The sequence below is a fragment of the Monodelphis domestica genome, chromosome 2 (genome assembly GCF_027887165.1).
Source record: "Monodelphis domestica isolate mMonDom1 chromosome 2, mMonDom1.pri, whole genome shotgun sequence".
Lineage (NCBI taxonomy): Eukaryota > Metazoa > Chordata > Mammalia > Didelphimorphia > Didelphidae > Monodelphis > Monodelphis domestica.
In genome coordinates this window covers 503,928,850-503,942,950 of record NC_077228.1, presented here as the reverse complement: position 1 = coordinate 503,942,950, position 14,101 = coordinate 503,928,850, and the positions used below count along the sequence as shown (strand labels likewise).

The 14,101-nt window shown below is 44.4% G+C and overlaps 1 protein-coding gene across 5 annotated transcripts in view; it reads left to right on the top strand.

Annotated features, from left to right (window-relative positions):
- The window catches only part of RHBDL3 (rhomboid like 3), a 74,913-nt gene that overhangs the window by 42,815 nt on the left and 17,997 nt on the right, over positions 1-14,101 (top strand). For all 5 annotated transcript variants that reach the window (XM_007485556.3, XM_007485558.3, XM_007485560.3 and 2 more), the window contains 2 exons: positions 2,182-2,294; positions 9,132-9,232. In XM_007485556.3, coding sequence (XP_007485618.1) covers positions 2,182-2,294; positions 9,132-9,232 — 214 coding nt within the window. The remainder of the gene's footprint in view (positions 1-2,181; positions 2,295-9,131; positions 9,233-14,101) is intronic.

Here is a 14,101-nt window from a genome sequence, read left to right as displayed (position 1 = left end):
GCTGGGTAGCTCAGTGGATTGAGAGCCAGGCCTAGAGATGGGAGGTCCTAGGTTCAAATCCGACCTCAGAAACTTCCCAGCTGTGTGACCCTGGGCAAGTCACTTGAACCCCATTGCCTAGCCCTTACCACTCTTCTGCCTTGGAGCCAATACACAGTATTGACTCCAAGACAGAAGGTAAGGGTTTAAAAAAAAAAAGACATAAGGGCAAGAGCTAGGCAAATGGGGTTAAGTGATTTGCCCAGGGTCACACGGCTAGGGGTAAGTCCTTTTTGCAAATGTTGTCTCATTTGATCTTCACACTACCTTAGGAGGCAGGTGCCATTGTAATTCCCATTTTACAGTTAAGGAAACTGAGGTGGACAGAAGTTAAGTGGCTTGCCCAGGGTCCCACAGCTGGTAAGTGTCTGAGGCAGAATTTGAACTTGGGTCTCCTGACTCCATATCTAGCATTCTGTGCACTATGGTGCTACCAGCTGCTTTGAATCCTGGACCCTCATCTAGATGGTATTTCTTGACCTCATTCATTCAATTTTAGAATAAGATTTAACCTTAAAAGGAAATGTAAAAGTCATTTACAAATAAGGAAATAGAAGTCCAGAGAGATGTGGTGATTTGCCTACAATCAAACAGTAATAAGTAAAAGAGACAGGATTTGAATCTAGGTTCTATGGTTCCAAATCCAATCCCTTTAATAAAAATCATAGCATTATTTAAACATGGAAGGGACCATCATCTAGTCCAACTCCTTCATCTTACAGATGAGGAAACTGAGACCCAAGAGTATAAGTGATTTGTTTGAGGTCATTCAGGTAGCATCAGCAGTGGGGTTGGAACCCAGGCCCTCTGTCGTCAAATCCAGTTCTCTTCCACTATACTAGGTTGTTTCCAACACTTCTATATACTTACCACTGTTCTAGGTACTAGGAGAATAGAAAAATTAAAACAAAGCAATCCTTGCCTTTAAGAAAGTTATACACATGAGACCTGTTTTATTTCATAAAAAAGGATTTAAAGCAAAAAAAAAATTATACACTATTGGAGAAAACATTATATTCATAGATAAATAAATAAAAAAAGAAGAGAAAGAGAATAATTTTAGTGGGACCAAGATCAAGGAGTGTACTAATAATTGTTGGGGACCAGAAAAATCTTTGTTTAAAAGTCCTTATTAATACTAAGAATTAATGCTAAATATTGGTTCCAAGAGAGGACAGGTAAGGGCTAAACAACTGAGGTTAAGTGACTTGCCCAGGGTCACCCAACTAAGAAGTATCTGATGTCAGATTTGAACCCAAGACCTCCCATCTCTAGGCCTGGCTCTCTATCCACTGAGCCACCTGGCTGCCCCAGAACCAGAAAAGTCTTCACATGGGATATGGTACTTGAACTGAGCCTCCAAGAGAGCTAAGATACAAAGAAGCCTCTCCCAGCATTCCCTTCAGCAGCTGGGAGTTGCATGACATCCCCTTTGAGTCTTGTCTCTCTATTCACTATACCCTACTCCAGTTTTTCTTCTTCTCCAGAACCAGGGAAAAGGCAGTGAGGGAGAGACTGGGCATAGCAGGCTGGGTGCTCACCTGCTGTACCTGGCCACAATATGGTTTACAAGAAGCTCCAGCCTTCTCTTCATAGAATGGATGTTGCTTCTTGCAATCCCCTCCTGTCCCTGAGCATACATTCTTATATTGGGTACAGGGAGTGACCCTCTTCCAAAGACCATCTAATGGTATACTTACTCTCTCTCTCTCTCTCTCTCTCTCTCTCTCTCTCTCTCTCTCTCTCTCTCTCTCTCTCTCTCTCTCTATCTCTCTCTCTCTCTCTTTGTGGGTGTGTGTGTCTCTCTCATCTCATCTTTCTCTCTCTCCTCTCTCTCATCTCTCTCACTCTCTTTTCTTTCTTCTCTCTCCCTTTCATCTCTTCTCTCTTTCTCTCCTCTCTCTCCCTCCCTCTTATCTCATCTTTTTTCTCTCTCTCCTCTCTCACTTTCATCTGACCTCTCTCTTCTCTTCTTCTCTCTCTCTCTCTCTCTCTTTCTCTCTCTCTCTCTCTCTCTCTCTCTCTCTCTCTCTCTCTCTCTCTCTCTCTCTCTCTCTCTCTCTCTCTTCTCTCTCTCTCTCTCTCTCTCTCTCTCTCTCTCTCTCTCTCTCTGTCTGGTGTCTCTGTCTCTCTTTGATACAGGATAGAACACCTTGGGCTCAATGTGGTCTTGCAGCTCTTGGTGGGTGTCCCGTTGGAGATGGTGCACGGAGCTGCCCGTATTGGGTTTGTCTATGTGGCCGGTGTTGTGGCAGGTAAGTGGGGCCAGTTTCAGCTGAGCTGGCCACCCTGAAACTGGCTGGGAAATTTTCCTTGATGCCAAACCATGTGCACAGAGGGTCGCTGATTTTTTTTATTGCCTTTGAAAGGAGCTATGAGTGCAGAATTTGTTACTTAACCTGCATGGACTCTTGGGCATAGGTTCCATTGATCTTCAGGTGAATCCTCCTCTGGCATATCTTAAAATGAAGATGTTGGAGAGAGAGAGTGGTAGGGGGGTCACAAGAGGGGAGAAATTAATTCAGAGATTACAATTCAACAAGTGTTTATTATTCTCCCACTATAGGCCAAGGCACTGTGATAGATCCAAGGAATACAAAGTAAGAAACTAGAACAGCCCTTGTCTTCAAGAAGTGTGGGGAGAAATGACTTGTATTCGAATAAATAAACCCCAAACTATATACATAATAGATAGGAATTCATTTTTAAGGGCATACAACCAAGAAAAGCCTCTCGTAGGAGAAGACCACTAGATTGTAGAGGAGAGCCAAGGATTCTCCGAGGCAGAGGTATGAGAAGAGAAAGAAAGCACTCCAGGCAAAAGGCACAGCCTGTGCAAAAATGCAGAGGTGGGAGATAGAGTGTCATGTCTGGATCATCCAATAACCCAGTTTGTCTGGAGCAGAGAGCTCTGCTCCTTCAAAGAGAAATTGTTTGTCTCCTCTCTGTAATTGTACCAGAATCAAAACACCGAGAAATCCAAGAAGAAGGATGCAGTCCCCAGGTTGCCTCCCACACTGCCCAGTGAGAAGCTCTGAAAGGATAAGAACTGGAGGAATGGGCAGATTTCTGCAGGGAAATAAGCCAAGATCTGGCTTTGTAGGCTTTGGGAGAAATCTCATCACATTATGGATTTTATTGGTGGCATTTTTATAAGGTTTTCCAAGCGCCTGCTGTGTGTGTGTTAGTGAGGTCTTAATCTGTTCCCAGTAGCAATAAAATTGCAATCAAAAGAGCAGAACTCTATCCAGCCTAGCAAACAAACTACAGTGAGTGTGGCCAAGGGGGGCTCTGGCAGGAAGGGGGTGATGATCTCCGCCCACACAAAACTCCTTTCTCCCTTTCAGTCTCCTTTATTAGGGTGAGATTTCCCCAAGTACTTGAAAGGCAGCACTGCTACCTTGGACAGTACCCACTTGAGCCACCCCTAAGACCTAACCTGCCCATTTTGTAGAACAGGGAACTGAGTGACCCAGAGGTCCCATAACAAAGCAGTAGAAAATACAGGCATGATCTGCGGCTGATATTAAGCTAGGTGAGACAGAATGAGATTCTAAATGTTCTCCGACAGTTGGAGGAGAAAAATGAGATTATGAGAAAAACCAAGAGGAAATTCTCATCTCCTGGGAATGAGGGGAAAGCGGCACATTCACTAATCAGACAAACTCTGGCTGGAGCAGGGCTGCCTAGGTCAGTTAGGCCCCTGCTGCTGTGTCTTTGATACTTTCCATGGCCAATCACTTGAGAAAACAAAGGCAGTTTTTTAGTCCTCAAAGACTATGACCCTGGGACATGGCCTGCCTCCATTTTTCTCCAGAGGACATCTCTCCTGCAACAATTCCACAGGAAGTTGCAATACACACATTACTTTGACTACCCTGCAGGGTTCGTGGAACATCTCAGAAGAACAAACACTGTACAACTTGGGTAAATTACAGACACAAGGTCTCATGTTCCTCCATTGCCTTGGCACAGACCTAAAAGGCCACTCTGTTCTTTCTAGATCTTCTTGTTTTGCCTCCTTTCCAATCAGCAAGCCCTTCCTTTATCCCCAAACTCTAGACTTCTTAACTTTTCCTCCTAGTTGACCTGGTTTCTTCTTTCCCATCCTGTGTCTTAACTATTTCCTTCAGCCCTGTGTTGGACCCTGGAGAAAGAGTTATTTGGAGATCTTTTAGATAGCTAGATGGCCTGGTGCTGAAGTCAGACTTGGGAAGGTCTGGATTCAAATCCTTCCTTAAATGCTGCTTGCTGTGAGAACCTGGGCAAATCAAATAATCTCTCTTTTTGAGGGTTTCTTCTTTCATCAAATGATGGAATAAGTCTCAATGACTCAGTTTCCCTCAAGCTCTAAATCTAAGAACATAGATGGCTTGTTTTTCACAATCACACAATAGAAACAGCCTGATTTTTGTGGGATAAACCCTAAGTACCATGGACAGGGGTGGACACAGAATTTCTGTTTTCCCAGGGAATCCAAAATAGATTTGTGTGGCCTTGGCCTGCTGACCTCTTAATTGGATGAATATCAGTGCCTTCTACCTGCTGTTAGTAAACACTGCCTAGAGAGCCCTACTTTGTCTAAAGCTCCACAGCATTTCTCTCTGAGCAGAGACAGGTTGTGGTGGAGTGGAGATGAGAGGGAAAAGATACAGGAACAGCAACTTGCTCCATCTAGTCTCTGAAGAGGGAAACTTGGGTCCAGGAGAGAAATGAAGCCAGGGAGCCTGGGACTTCCTCTGCCCAAGCTGTAGCACAATAACCAAGCAGCTCATCTTTTCCCAAGCTCTACTTTGTGTCGTGTCCGCACTGCAGTGATCTCCCACCCCAATCCATTGTCATGCACATCATGGTGCTGGTTTATTTCATGACTTGGTTTTATTTTATTTCTTTTTCCTAATTTATGGCTGACCCTGCCTTGTGAAATTAACTGACAATGGATCAATACCTAATTAAAATGGGAGGAGAGCTGATGGAAGTGGACTTGGGGAGTTCTAATTTGTTTACCATTTTTTTTCTTCCTTGTGATCATTGGACCCACCCAACCCTACTTCTGGTTCCATAATGGCAGTCTTTAAAATCCTAGGTGTAAGGATGATGAAGGGTCTAATGATTTCATTGCAGTCCATGGTATTTCTGGCACAGTCTTTGAAAGGATGAAAATACACTTCATTCTTCCTGTCCACAGAAATTCAAATTTTATAGGATTATAGGTTTAGACCTGGAGGGTACTTCAGAGGCTGTCCAGTCTAGGCGCATCATTTCCTAGACAAGGAAACTGATACCAAAAGGCTAAATATCTTACAATCATACTTTTATCTGGAAGAAATCCTAACGGTCATTATGTCCCACCCCATCATGAGGATGAAGAAACTGAAGCCCAGAGAAGTTAAGTTATTTGTCCAAGGTCACACAGGGATCCAACACCACAGGCAGCATTTGAACTCAGGACTTGTGACTTTTTTCACTGTACCACTTTCTCATGAATCAAGGCATCGCAGCCCTGTAGGGTTTATCTGGAGATGTAGTACCCCAGTGTATCTGTTTCCAGTGTTGGATTTGACTTCTGAATCTTGCAAGACTGGAAAGAGATAGAATGGGAGCAAAGTAGAAAGAGTTTGATCAGATCTTCCATCCATTCCTTTTGGGGCCTGTGGAGAATCTTGGCCAGAAGTATTGTTGTATCCCCTTGAACCTGGAACCTTCCTATACTTTTTTTTTCCCCTATCCCCAACCTTCTTTCTTATCAATTCTAAGACAGAAGAACAGCAAGGGTTAGGAGTTTAGGTTAAGTGACTTTCCCAGAGTCACACAGCTAGAAAGTGTCTGAAACCAGGTTTGAACCCATATTCTCTCACCTCCAGGCCTGGTATTCTACTTCCTATCCTTCTGTAAGCCAGTGACTCTAAATTGAAAGCCTGTGTGGTGCCGGGCCTGAGGGTCAAAAGATCTGGGTTCAAATTCTGCCTCGTACTTGAAAGATGTGTGACCTTGTCTTAAAATCAATATTAGATATTGGTTCCAAGGCAGAGTAGTAAAGGCTAGGCAATGGGATGGTGGTAAGTGACTTACCCAGGGTCACACAGGTAGGAAATATCTGAGGTCATATTTGAACCTCCCCTCTCTCCAGGCCTGGTCTAAGTTGTCCAGCTGCCTAGGATGTCTTTCTTTATATCCTTCCCAATAGCTAGCCCCCTGCATCTATTCTAATTAGCCCTGAAAACTGTCTAGCCAAGGAAGCTGGGCATCTGCCACCCTTTTCTTTCCATCTCCATCATCTACTAAGGAAAGGGCTGATGGGCCTGAGGGCATTTTTTTCCTGTGGAGATTTCTGCACACTCACCAAGTCCTACCTACCTAGTCACCTCTCATCTCCCCTGAAATGCCGCTGAGCCTCCGGGCTGGCCCTTCTAGCTATTTTTAGCCTCCTGTGCCCTTCCCGGGAAGCCCTGGCCATTGATCACACTTAACAGAGAAGAGGACAATAAATCAGCCATCTCCCTCTGGAGCCTCTTCCTACCCAGCCCAGAAGTTTGTCTGCCTTGGACCTGGGTTCATCACTGTTTACCTCTCCTCTGGTGACGCCACCTGCCCGTCATCTCTCTTCATTGCTTTCTTTTCGAGGATGTTCCCCCTCCTCCAAAGCACCACCTAGAAGATGGCTGTTAGGCTTCTTTCATTTAGCTCTGCTCTAGCCAGGCACGTCTGGGAAGGAAGAAGAGAAGGGAGGGAGGTTGCCATTAAAAGAGTTAGCCTTTCCTAACTCTTACTGAGGGGGGAATGGAAGAAGGGGCTTAGCAATTGTTCCAGATTGCTCTGAGTGCAAGAAGGAAGAAAAAAGGCATTTATTAAGTATGCCAGGCACTGGGCTAACCCTTTGCAATTATTATCTTATTTGACCTTCACGATACCCCTGAGAGGCAGGTCCTGTTATTAACCCCATTTTACAGATGAGAAAACTGAGATGGAGAGGGGTTAAGTGGCTTGATCAGAATCACACAGTCAGGGACCACCTAGCTGCTTTATTACAAGGAATATTCCCATTTCACAAGCTCTAGGATTATAGGACCATTGGTTTTAGAGCTGGAAGGGACCACTTCCCTGTGGTCATACATGAGATTTGAACTAGGTCTCCCAAAAGATGGGGAGCCTGAGGCATAAGGGAGACTGCTGTAGAGTGACTAGCAAAAAAGGCTAGGTGATTTGCCCAGGGTCTTGCAGCTAGTAAGGGTCTGAGGCTGGATTTGAACTCAGGAAGATGACTCAGTTTAGTGTGGGGAAGGATAGAAAGACAAAGGTGAAAGGAGAAACTTGGTGTCCAGGAATAAGGAGGTGAGAGTCACACTGTTCCTGGCCAGGCTTCATCTGGAAGACTAGGTTTGGTTCTGGGCTACTACTACTTTTTTAAACCCTCATCTTCCATCTTGGAATCGATACTGTGTATTGGTTCCAAGGCAGAAGAATGGTAAGGGCTGGGCAATGGGGGTTAAGTGACTTGCCCAGGGTCACACAGCTGAGAAGTGTCTGAGCCCAGATTTGAACCCAGGATCTCCCATCTCTAGAACTGACTCTCAATCCATCTGAGCCACCCAGCTTCCCCCTGGCTACTACTACTATTAAGGAAGCTATTGAAAAGCTTGATAGGGGCAGCTGGGTAGCTCAGTGGATTGAGAGCCAGGCCTAGAGATGGGAGGTCCTGGGTTCAAATTTGACCTTAGGCACTTCCAAAGCTGTGTGACTCTGGGCAAGTCATTTAACCCCCTATTGTGTAGCCCTTACCACTCTTCTGCCTTGGAACTGATACACAGTATTGATTCTAAGACAGAAGGTGAGGATTTAAAAAAAAAAAGAAAAAAAAGCTGGATAGCATCCAAGGTAGAACAGACAAGATGGCAGATTCAATTCAGTTGAACAAACATGAACCGATACCATCTGAATATCAGTTGGAGGAATGGGAAGCAAGCACTGATTAAATGCTTACTATAGGTTTATGAGTATTATCTCATTTATTCATCACAACAATCCTTGGAGTTAAGTGCTAGTTTTATGGTTAAGGAAACTGAGGCAGAACAAGAGTAGGTGACTTGCCCTTGGTCCCACAGCTAATAAGTATCCAAGGCTGGACTTGAACTCGGGTCTTCCTAATTTCAGGCTCAGGGCTCTATCCTCTTTGATGCTTAGCTGCCCATATATTTCCCAAATGAACTAGGCATGTTTAGCATGGAGATGAGAAGCCTGAGTGGGTAAGGGGAGATAAGATCACTCTTAAGTATTTGGAAAAGCGATCATATGGAGAAAGAAGGGGGAAACCTAGGTGGCACCATAGTGTACAGAGCACAGGGCTTGGAGAAAGGAAGACTGGTCTTCCTGAATTTAAATCCAGCCTCATATTTAATGTGTGGCCTTGGGCAAGTCACTTTACCCTGTTTTCCTCAGTTTCCTCATCTGTAAATCGAGCTGGAAAAGGAAATGGCAAATCAGTCCAGTATCTTTGCCAAGAAAATCCCAAATGGGATCACAAGAAGTCAACATTTCTGAAATGACTCAACAACAACAACAAAAATGGAGAGGGAATTAGACTTATGACTCTTGGCCCCAAAGGAGAGATCAAGGACTCATAGGCGGATGGTGCAAGGAAGAATATTTATCAGGAAGAACTTCCCAACAATTAAAGTCATCCTACAGTGGAATGCGCTACCTTGGAAAGTAGTGGGTTTCCTCTCATGGGATGATGTAAAGCAATGACTGGATGACTAGTTCGGCGTGTTATAACATAGATTCTTTTTGGAGCTTAGCTTGGGTTAGCTGATCCGTCCAACTCTGCGATTCCGTGATTCTATGAAGTTGGAGATGAGTGCTGTGAAAACGCACACAGACTCAATGAATAATTTTGCAATTGATGCAAATACAGGTGGAAGCCTAGCGTGTTTCTCTACCCCCAGAATTTGTCCAGAAGATTGAATGCAGAGCCACTGGAACCTTATGCCATGCAACGATTCACCAGCAACAGTGGAACCTCAGTGCTGATGGGGCAAGATATGGTTGAAGGAATGCAACGAACTTAAGGGTCTCCGTTGTCTTTCCTACCACAGGTTCTTTGGCTGTGTCTGTGGCTGACATGACTGCGCCAGTCGTCGGCTCCTCTGGAGGGGTCTACGCACTCGTCTCTGCCCATCTGGCCAACATTGTGATGGTGAGCACCTTCCCACATAACCTACTTCTTACCTGTCTGGCCCTATCTTCCCCAACGTTCTCAAGTATAATTGAGCATATTTCTTTTTTTCCTTTACAAAAAATTTCTTTTAAAAACTATTTTGGGGGGACAGCTGGATGGCTCAGTGGATGGAGAACCAGGCCTAGAGATGGAAGGCCCTGGCCTCAGACACTTCCCAGCTGTGTGACCCTGGGCAAGTCACTTAACCCCTATTGCCTAACCCTTACCACTCTTCTGCCTTGGAACCAATATAGTATTAATTCCAAGACAGAAGGTAAGGCTTTAAAAACACCCCATTTGGGGGGCAGCTAAGTGGCTCAGGGGATAGAGTGCTATGACTGGAAGCAGGAGGTCCTGGATTCAAATCTGACCTGAGATACTTCCTAGCTGTATGACCCTGGACTTGATCCCAATTGTCTATCCCTTAACCACTTTTCTGCCTTGGAACAGATACTTTGAATTGATTCTAGGATAAAAAGTATCTTTTAAAAAACAACAAACTATTTTGAACTTAATGAATACACAATATGAACATTTCCATCATCCATTATTCTTGTGTTGGTGTCAAGACTATGGTCTTCACATACCTCTGTGTCATCCCTGTCACCACTTAACTCTAGAGGAACACACACACACAATTTTACAGCAGTTACGGGAATCATGGACTTAGGATTTGAAGAGACTTTCAAGATCATCTAGGTAGAATCCCCCAATCTCTATTTTATGGATGAGGAAACAAGCCCAGTGGGGTAAATGAAGTCTTCAAGGTCACATTGCTGCTAAGTAGGAGGGGGAAGATTTGAACCCACACCCACTGATTCCAAATCCAGTACCCCTTCCATATGGGCTCTGCATCTTTCCAAACGTAGATTTCAAATATAGACTTGCTAATCTCCTCCTTTGTTTATTCATTAAGAGACAGAAAATAGGGACTCCTTCTGAGATATCATTGATGCAGGGAACTTCCTCTCCCAATGGAGAGGCATTGGCATTGTAATGCAATTTACAGTTTTAGAAAGGTGCCCAGAAGTGCCTGGCCAAGGGTTACTCAGTCAAGAAGGCTCAGTGGGGTCTTGAACCCAGATCTCCTTGACTTAGAGGTTGGCTGTCCAGCCTCTACACCAGGAGTTCCCAAACTTTTCAGTCTCAGGGCTCTTTTACAGTTTCACAAAATATTGAGGATGCCCCCAAGAACTTTGCATTAAGTAGGTTATAGCTCTCATTTACCTTATTAGAAATGCAAACATCTTATTGCATCATAAAAATAGTTTTGATCTGATGGGCCCACTGAAAAGGCCTGAGTCTGGAGACTGCACTTGGACAGTTTCAGCTCTTCCCCTGGTGCTGGGGGAACAGGGGGGCACTGATCATCATAGATAGAGAGCCATCTGAGGCAGTGAGAGATTGCTGGACTTGCTCTGAGTCACCAAACTAGCCCAGCAGAAGCAGATCTTGAAGTGAGAAATCCAAGGGTGACTTCCAAGGCTGGCCCTTTCCCCACTACACTGTGTACCTCTCATACACACACATACAGGTGTGGACTCTCTCTCTCTCTCTGTGTCTCTGTCTGTCTCTTTCTCTGTCTTTCTGTCTCTCTCTGTCGTTCTGTCTCTCTGTCTCTGTCTTTCTGTCTGTCTGTCTCTGTCTCTCTCTGTCTTTCTGTCTCTCTGTCCTTCTGTCTCTCTCTGTGTCTCTGTCTCTCTATTTCTGTCTTGCTATCTCTCTGTTGTTCTCTATCTCTGTTTCTTTCTCTGTCTTTCTGTGTCTCTCGCTGTGTCTGTCTCTGTCTCACATTGTCTCTCTGTCTCTATCTTTCTGTCTCTGTATCTCTCTGTCTCTATATGTCTCTGTCTCTATGTCTTTCTGTCTCTGTCTTTCTCTGTCTCTCTGTGTGTCTCTCTGTCTCTCATACTCTCTCTTCCTCTCTTTCTCTCTCTCTCAATAGTTCTCAATATCACTCTCATTCTCTCTCAGTTTTCAAACTTGTGTGTGTGTCTGTCTCTCTCTCCATACATGTGGAGCGAGACATATATAAAGATAGGTATAGATACATGGATATTAATCTATTTCTCTCTATATATATCTCACAATATCTCTGCGCCTCTCACATATGCACACATGCATGCTCACTCCTCCACTCCTCTCTCTGTCTATGCCTCTTCCTTTCTCACCTTTTTCTCTCTTTCTTCCTCTGTTTCTCCTTCTCTCTTTTGCTTCCTTTCTACTTTTCTGTGTGTGTCTCTCTTCCTTTGGGGCTTTTGTTCCTTCTTCTCTTTCCCTCACTCTATATCCATCGCATTCTCCCTCTTCCCCTCTTTTTCTCTTCCTCCCTCTCCCCTTTTCCTCTTTACTCTGCCTGTCTGTCTTTATGCCTCTTTGCCTCTCTGTGTATCCATCAGTGTCATCAGTGGGACTCAGACTTGCTTCGGAGCCTTTGTCACCCACAAAGCCCAGGGGCTCTGGGAGCTTCCTGAACATTCTCCCCAGGTTTCTCGCCCTCATTATCCTCATCTCCCTCTCTCCTTCCTCCCACCCCTCCAAATTCTGACTCATTTCACATTCAGCCAAATCCCTCTTGTACAATAACCCCCACCCAGCCTACCCCCACCCAAAGAGAAAGAGAATCCAGACTGTCTTGTCCTTCCCTGGATTGAGAGCCTCTGTTTATCTGCTCAGCTCCCCACTCTATGGCAGGCCCTGAAAACCTTTAGAGCGCATGTGGCTTACAATGGGGTCCTTCACTCGGTGGGTCCTCTTTTTTTCCCAGCCCCAGTTTTCATCTGAATCCCCCCCCCAGTTTCCTCTGTCTCCTCTTTCCTTCCCCCCCCCAGCCCTTATTCCCCTCCCCAAACCACACACATTCCTTTCAGTAATCAAAGGAGATGCCTCCATCGCCTGGGGAGCGTGTGAGCATGCGTGTGGGAATGAAAGGCCAGAGCATAAAAGGACACCAGGAGAATTAAAAACAAACAAGCAAGAGAAGGCCATCCCTTCCCTCTCCCCCCTACGCCCCGCAATCCCGACCCCCATCCCCCATTGGGAAACAATGATTCGTGGCCAGACGCAGGAGGCCAGCTGAGCCTGGTGAGTGTTAGAGCTCCCAGGAGTCTTCCCTGGGGAAAGGAGGGCGGGAGGAGGCGCCTATCTGCCTTCTGGTCCTCCTGGGCTAATGAGCTGACTAGCTACATCCAGTGGGGTCTGGCAGAGGCACCCATCCGAAGCAGAGAGATTTCCCTTCTCAGAAAGTTGTCTGCATCCTGCTGGGATAAAACAACTCATTTCCTGACCCAGCTAGTTGGTTTTCTCCTTGTTGGCAGCCAGTCTTGCTTTCTCCCGTGCCCACGTGAGTCCTGGGCTGAGCAGGGAGCTAGACACTGAGTCATTTTTCAACCCAAATAACTGAGAATTTGTTTCCAGTTCATTCTGCATGAATTTTTTTTTTGAATATCGAATCTTTACAGACTCTTCAGTGGTGGCCACCCAAGGAAGAACAATCAGGAAATTTACTAATTGTGCTTACGGAAACATCACGGATGCATTTATGTTTCTCTTCCCAACAGTAATCATTTAAGAGACTCTCCCTTCAAATGAAGGTGCTTTTATTTATTGCCCAACACACAGCATCAGCCCTTGGGGATCATCCAGGCCAAACCTCTCACTTTTCAGAGGAAAAGATGAAGGCCCAGAGAGGTTAGATGATTTAGCCAAGGTCAAACAGCTCATTGGAGATCAATCTGAATTTTAGAAGCCTGGGAAGTTCATGCCAGGGAGCCATATTTTCTAGGAGCCAATAAGTAAGCGGACGGTTTATTGACAACAACCACGTCACATCCTGTTTTCACATTAGTCTGTTTATGGTCTTATTTGGGGGTTTTGGTTTTCTTTTAGTAGACTCTTACCATAACCAATGTGGAAGTATGTTTTGTATGATAATACAGGTATAACCCAGATCCAATGGCTTACCATCCCCAAGAGTTTGGAGGGACGGGAAGGAAGGAGACAATTTGGACCTTATAATTTCAGAAAATTTTTTATAAATTCAGAAAATAATTTCAGAAAAAAATTCAGAAAATGAAAATTGTTATTACATGTAATTGGGAAAGTACATGTAATATGTATACTCTGGGGAAAAGACAAAGTAATTATCTCCCAAAAGTCAAAGTAGAAAACAGAGATATCATTAATAGACTTGGTTATTATTCTTTCTGATCACATATTATTTTAAATACGGTTCTTAGTGATTATCATTTACGTACATGCATATATAGCTATCTCTACAAGTAGACAGCATTTCATGTAATAAGTATGTGCTTGAAAAATCATGTTGTCCACAATTCTGTAAACTGGAAAGAAGGTTAGATTTTGAATCAGAGAAACCCAAGTTCAAATCTTGGCTCTACCATTTGCTACCTGTGTAACCTTAAACAAATTGTTTGATTCCTCTGTTCGACTAAATGAATTCCAATGGTCTTGTTCAACGATGGATGTAAAATTCTGTGAACCTTTGTTTTAAAATTCAGTCACAGAGCAGCTGGGTGGCTCAGTGGATAGAGAGCCAGGCCTGGAGTCAGGAGGTCCTAGGTTCAAATCTGGCCTCAGATATTTCCTTGCTGTGTGACCCTGGTCAAGTCACTTAACCCCCATTGCCTAGCCCTTACTGCTCTTCTACCTTGGAACCAATACACAGAATTGATTCTAAGATACAAGATAAAGGTTAAAAAAAAAAAGGTAAGGATGCAACGTGAGGATGAAAGTGGGATGCTGGGAAATGAAGTCCAAGGGTACAAAATTCTAATTATACACTGTTCTGCCTTGGAACCAATACACAGTATTAATTCTTTTTTTTTT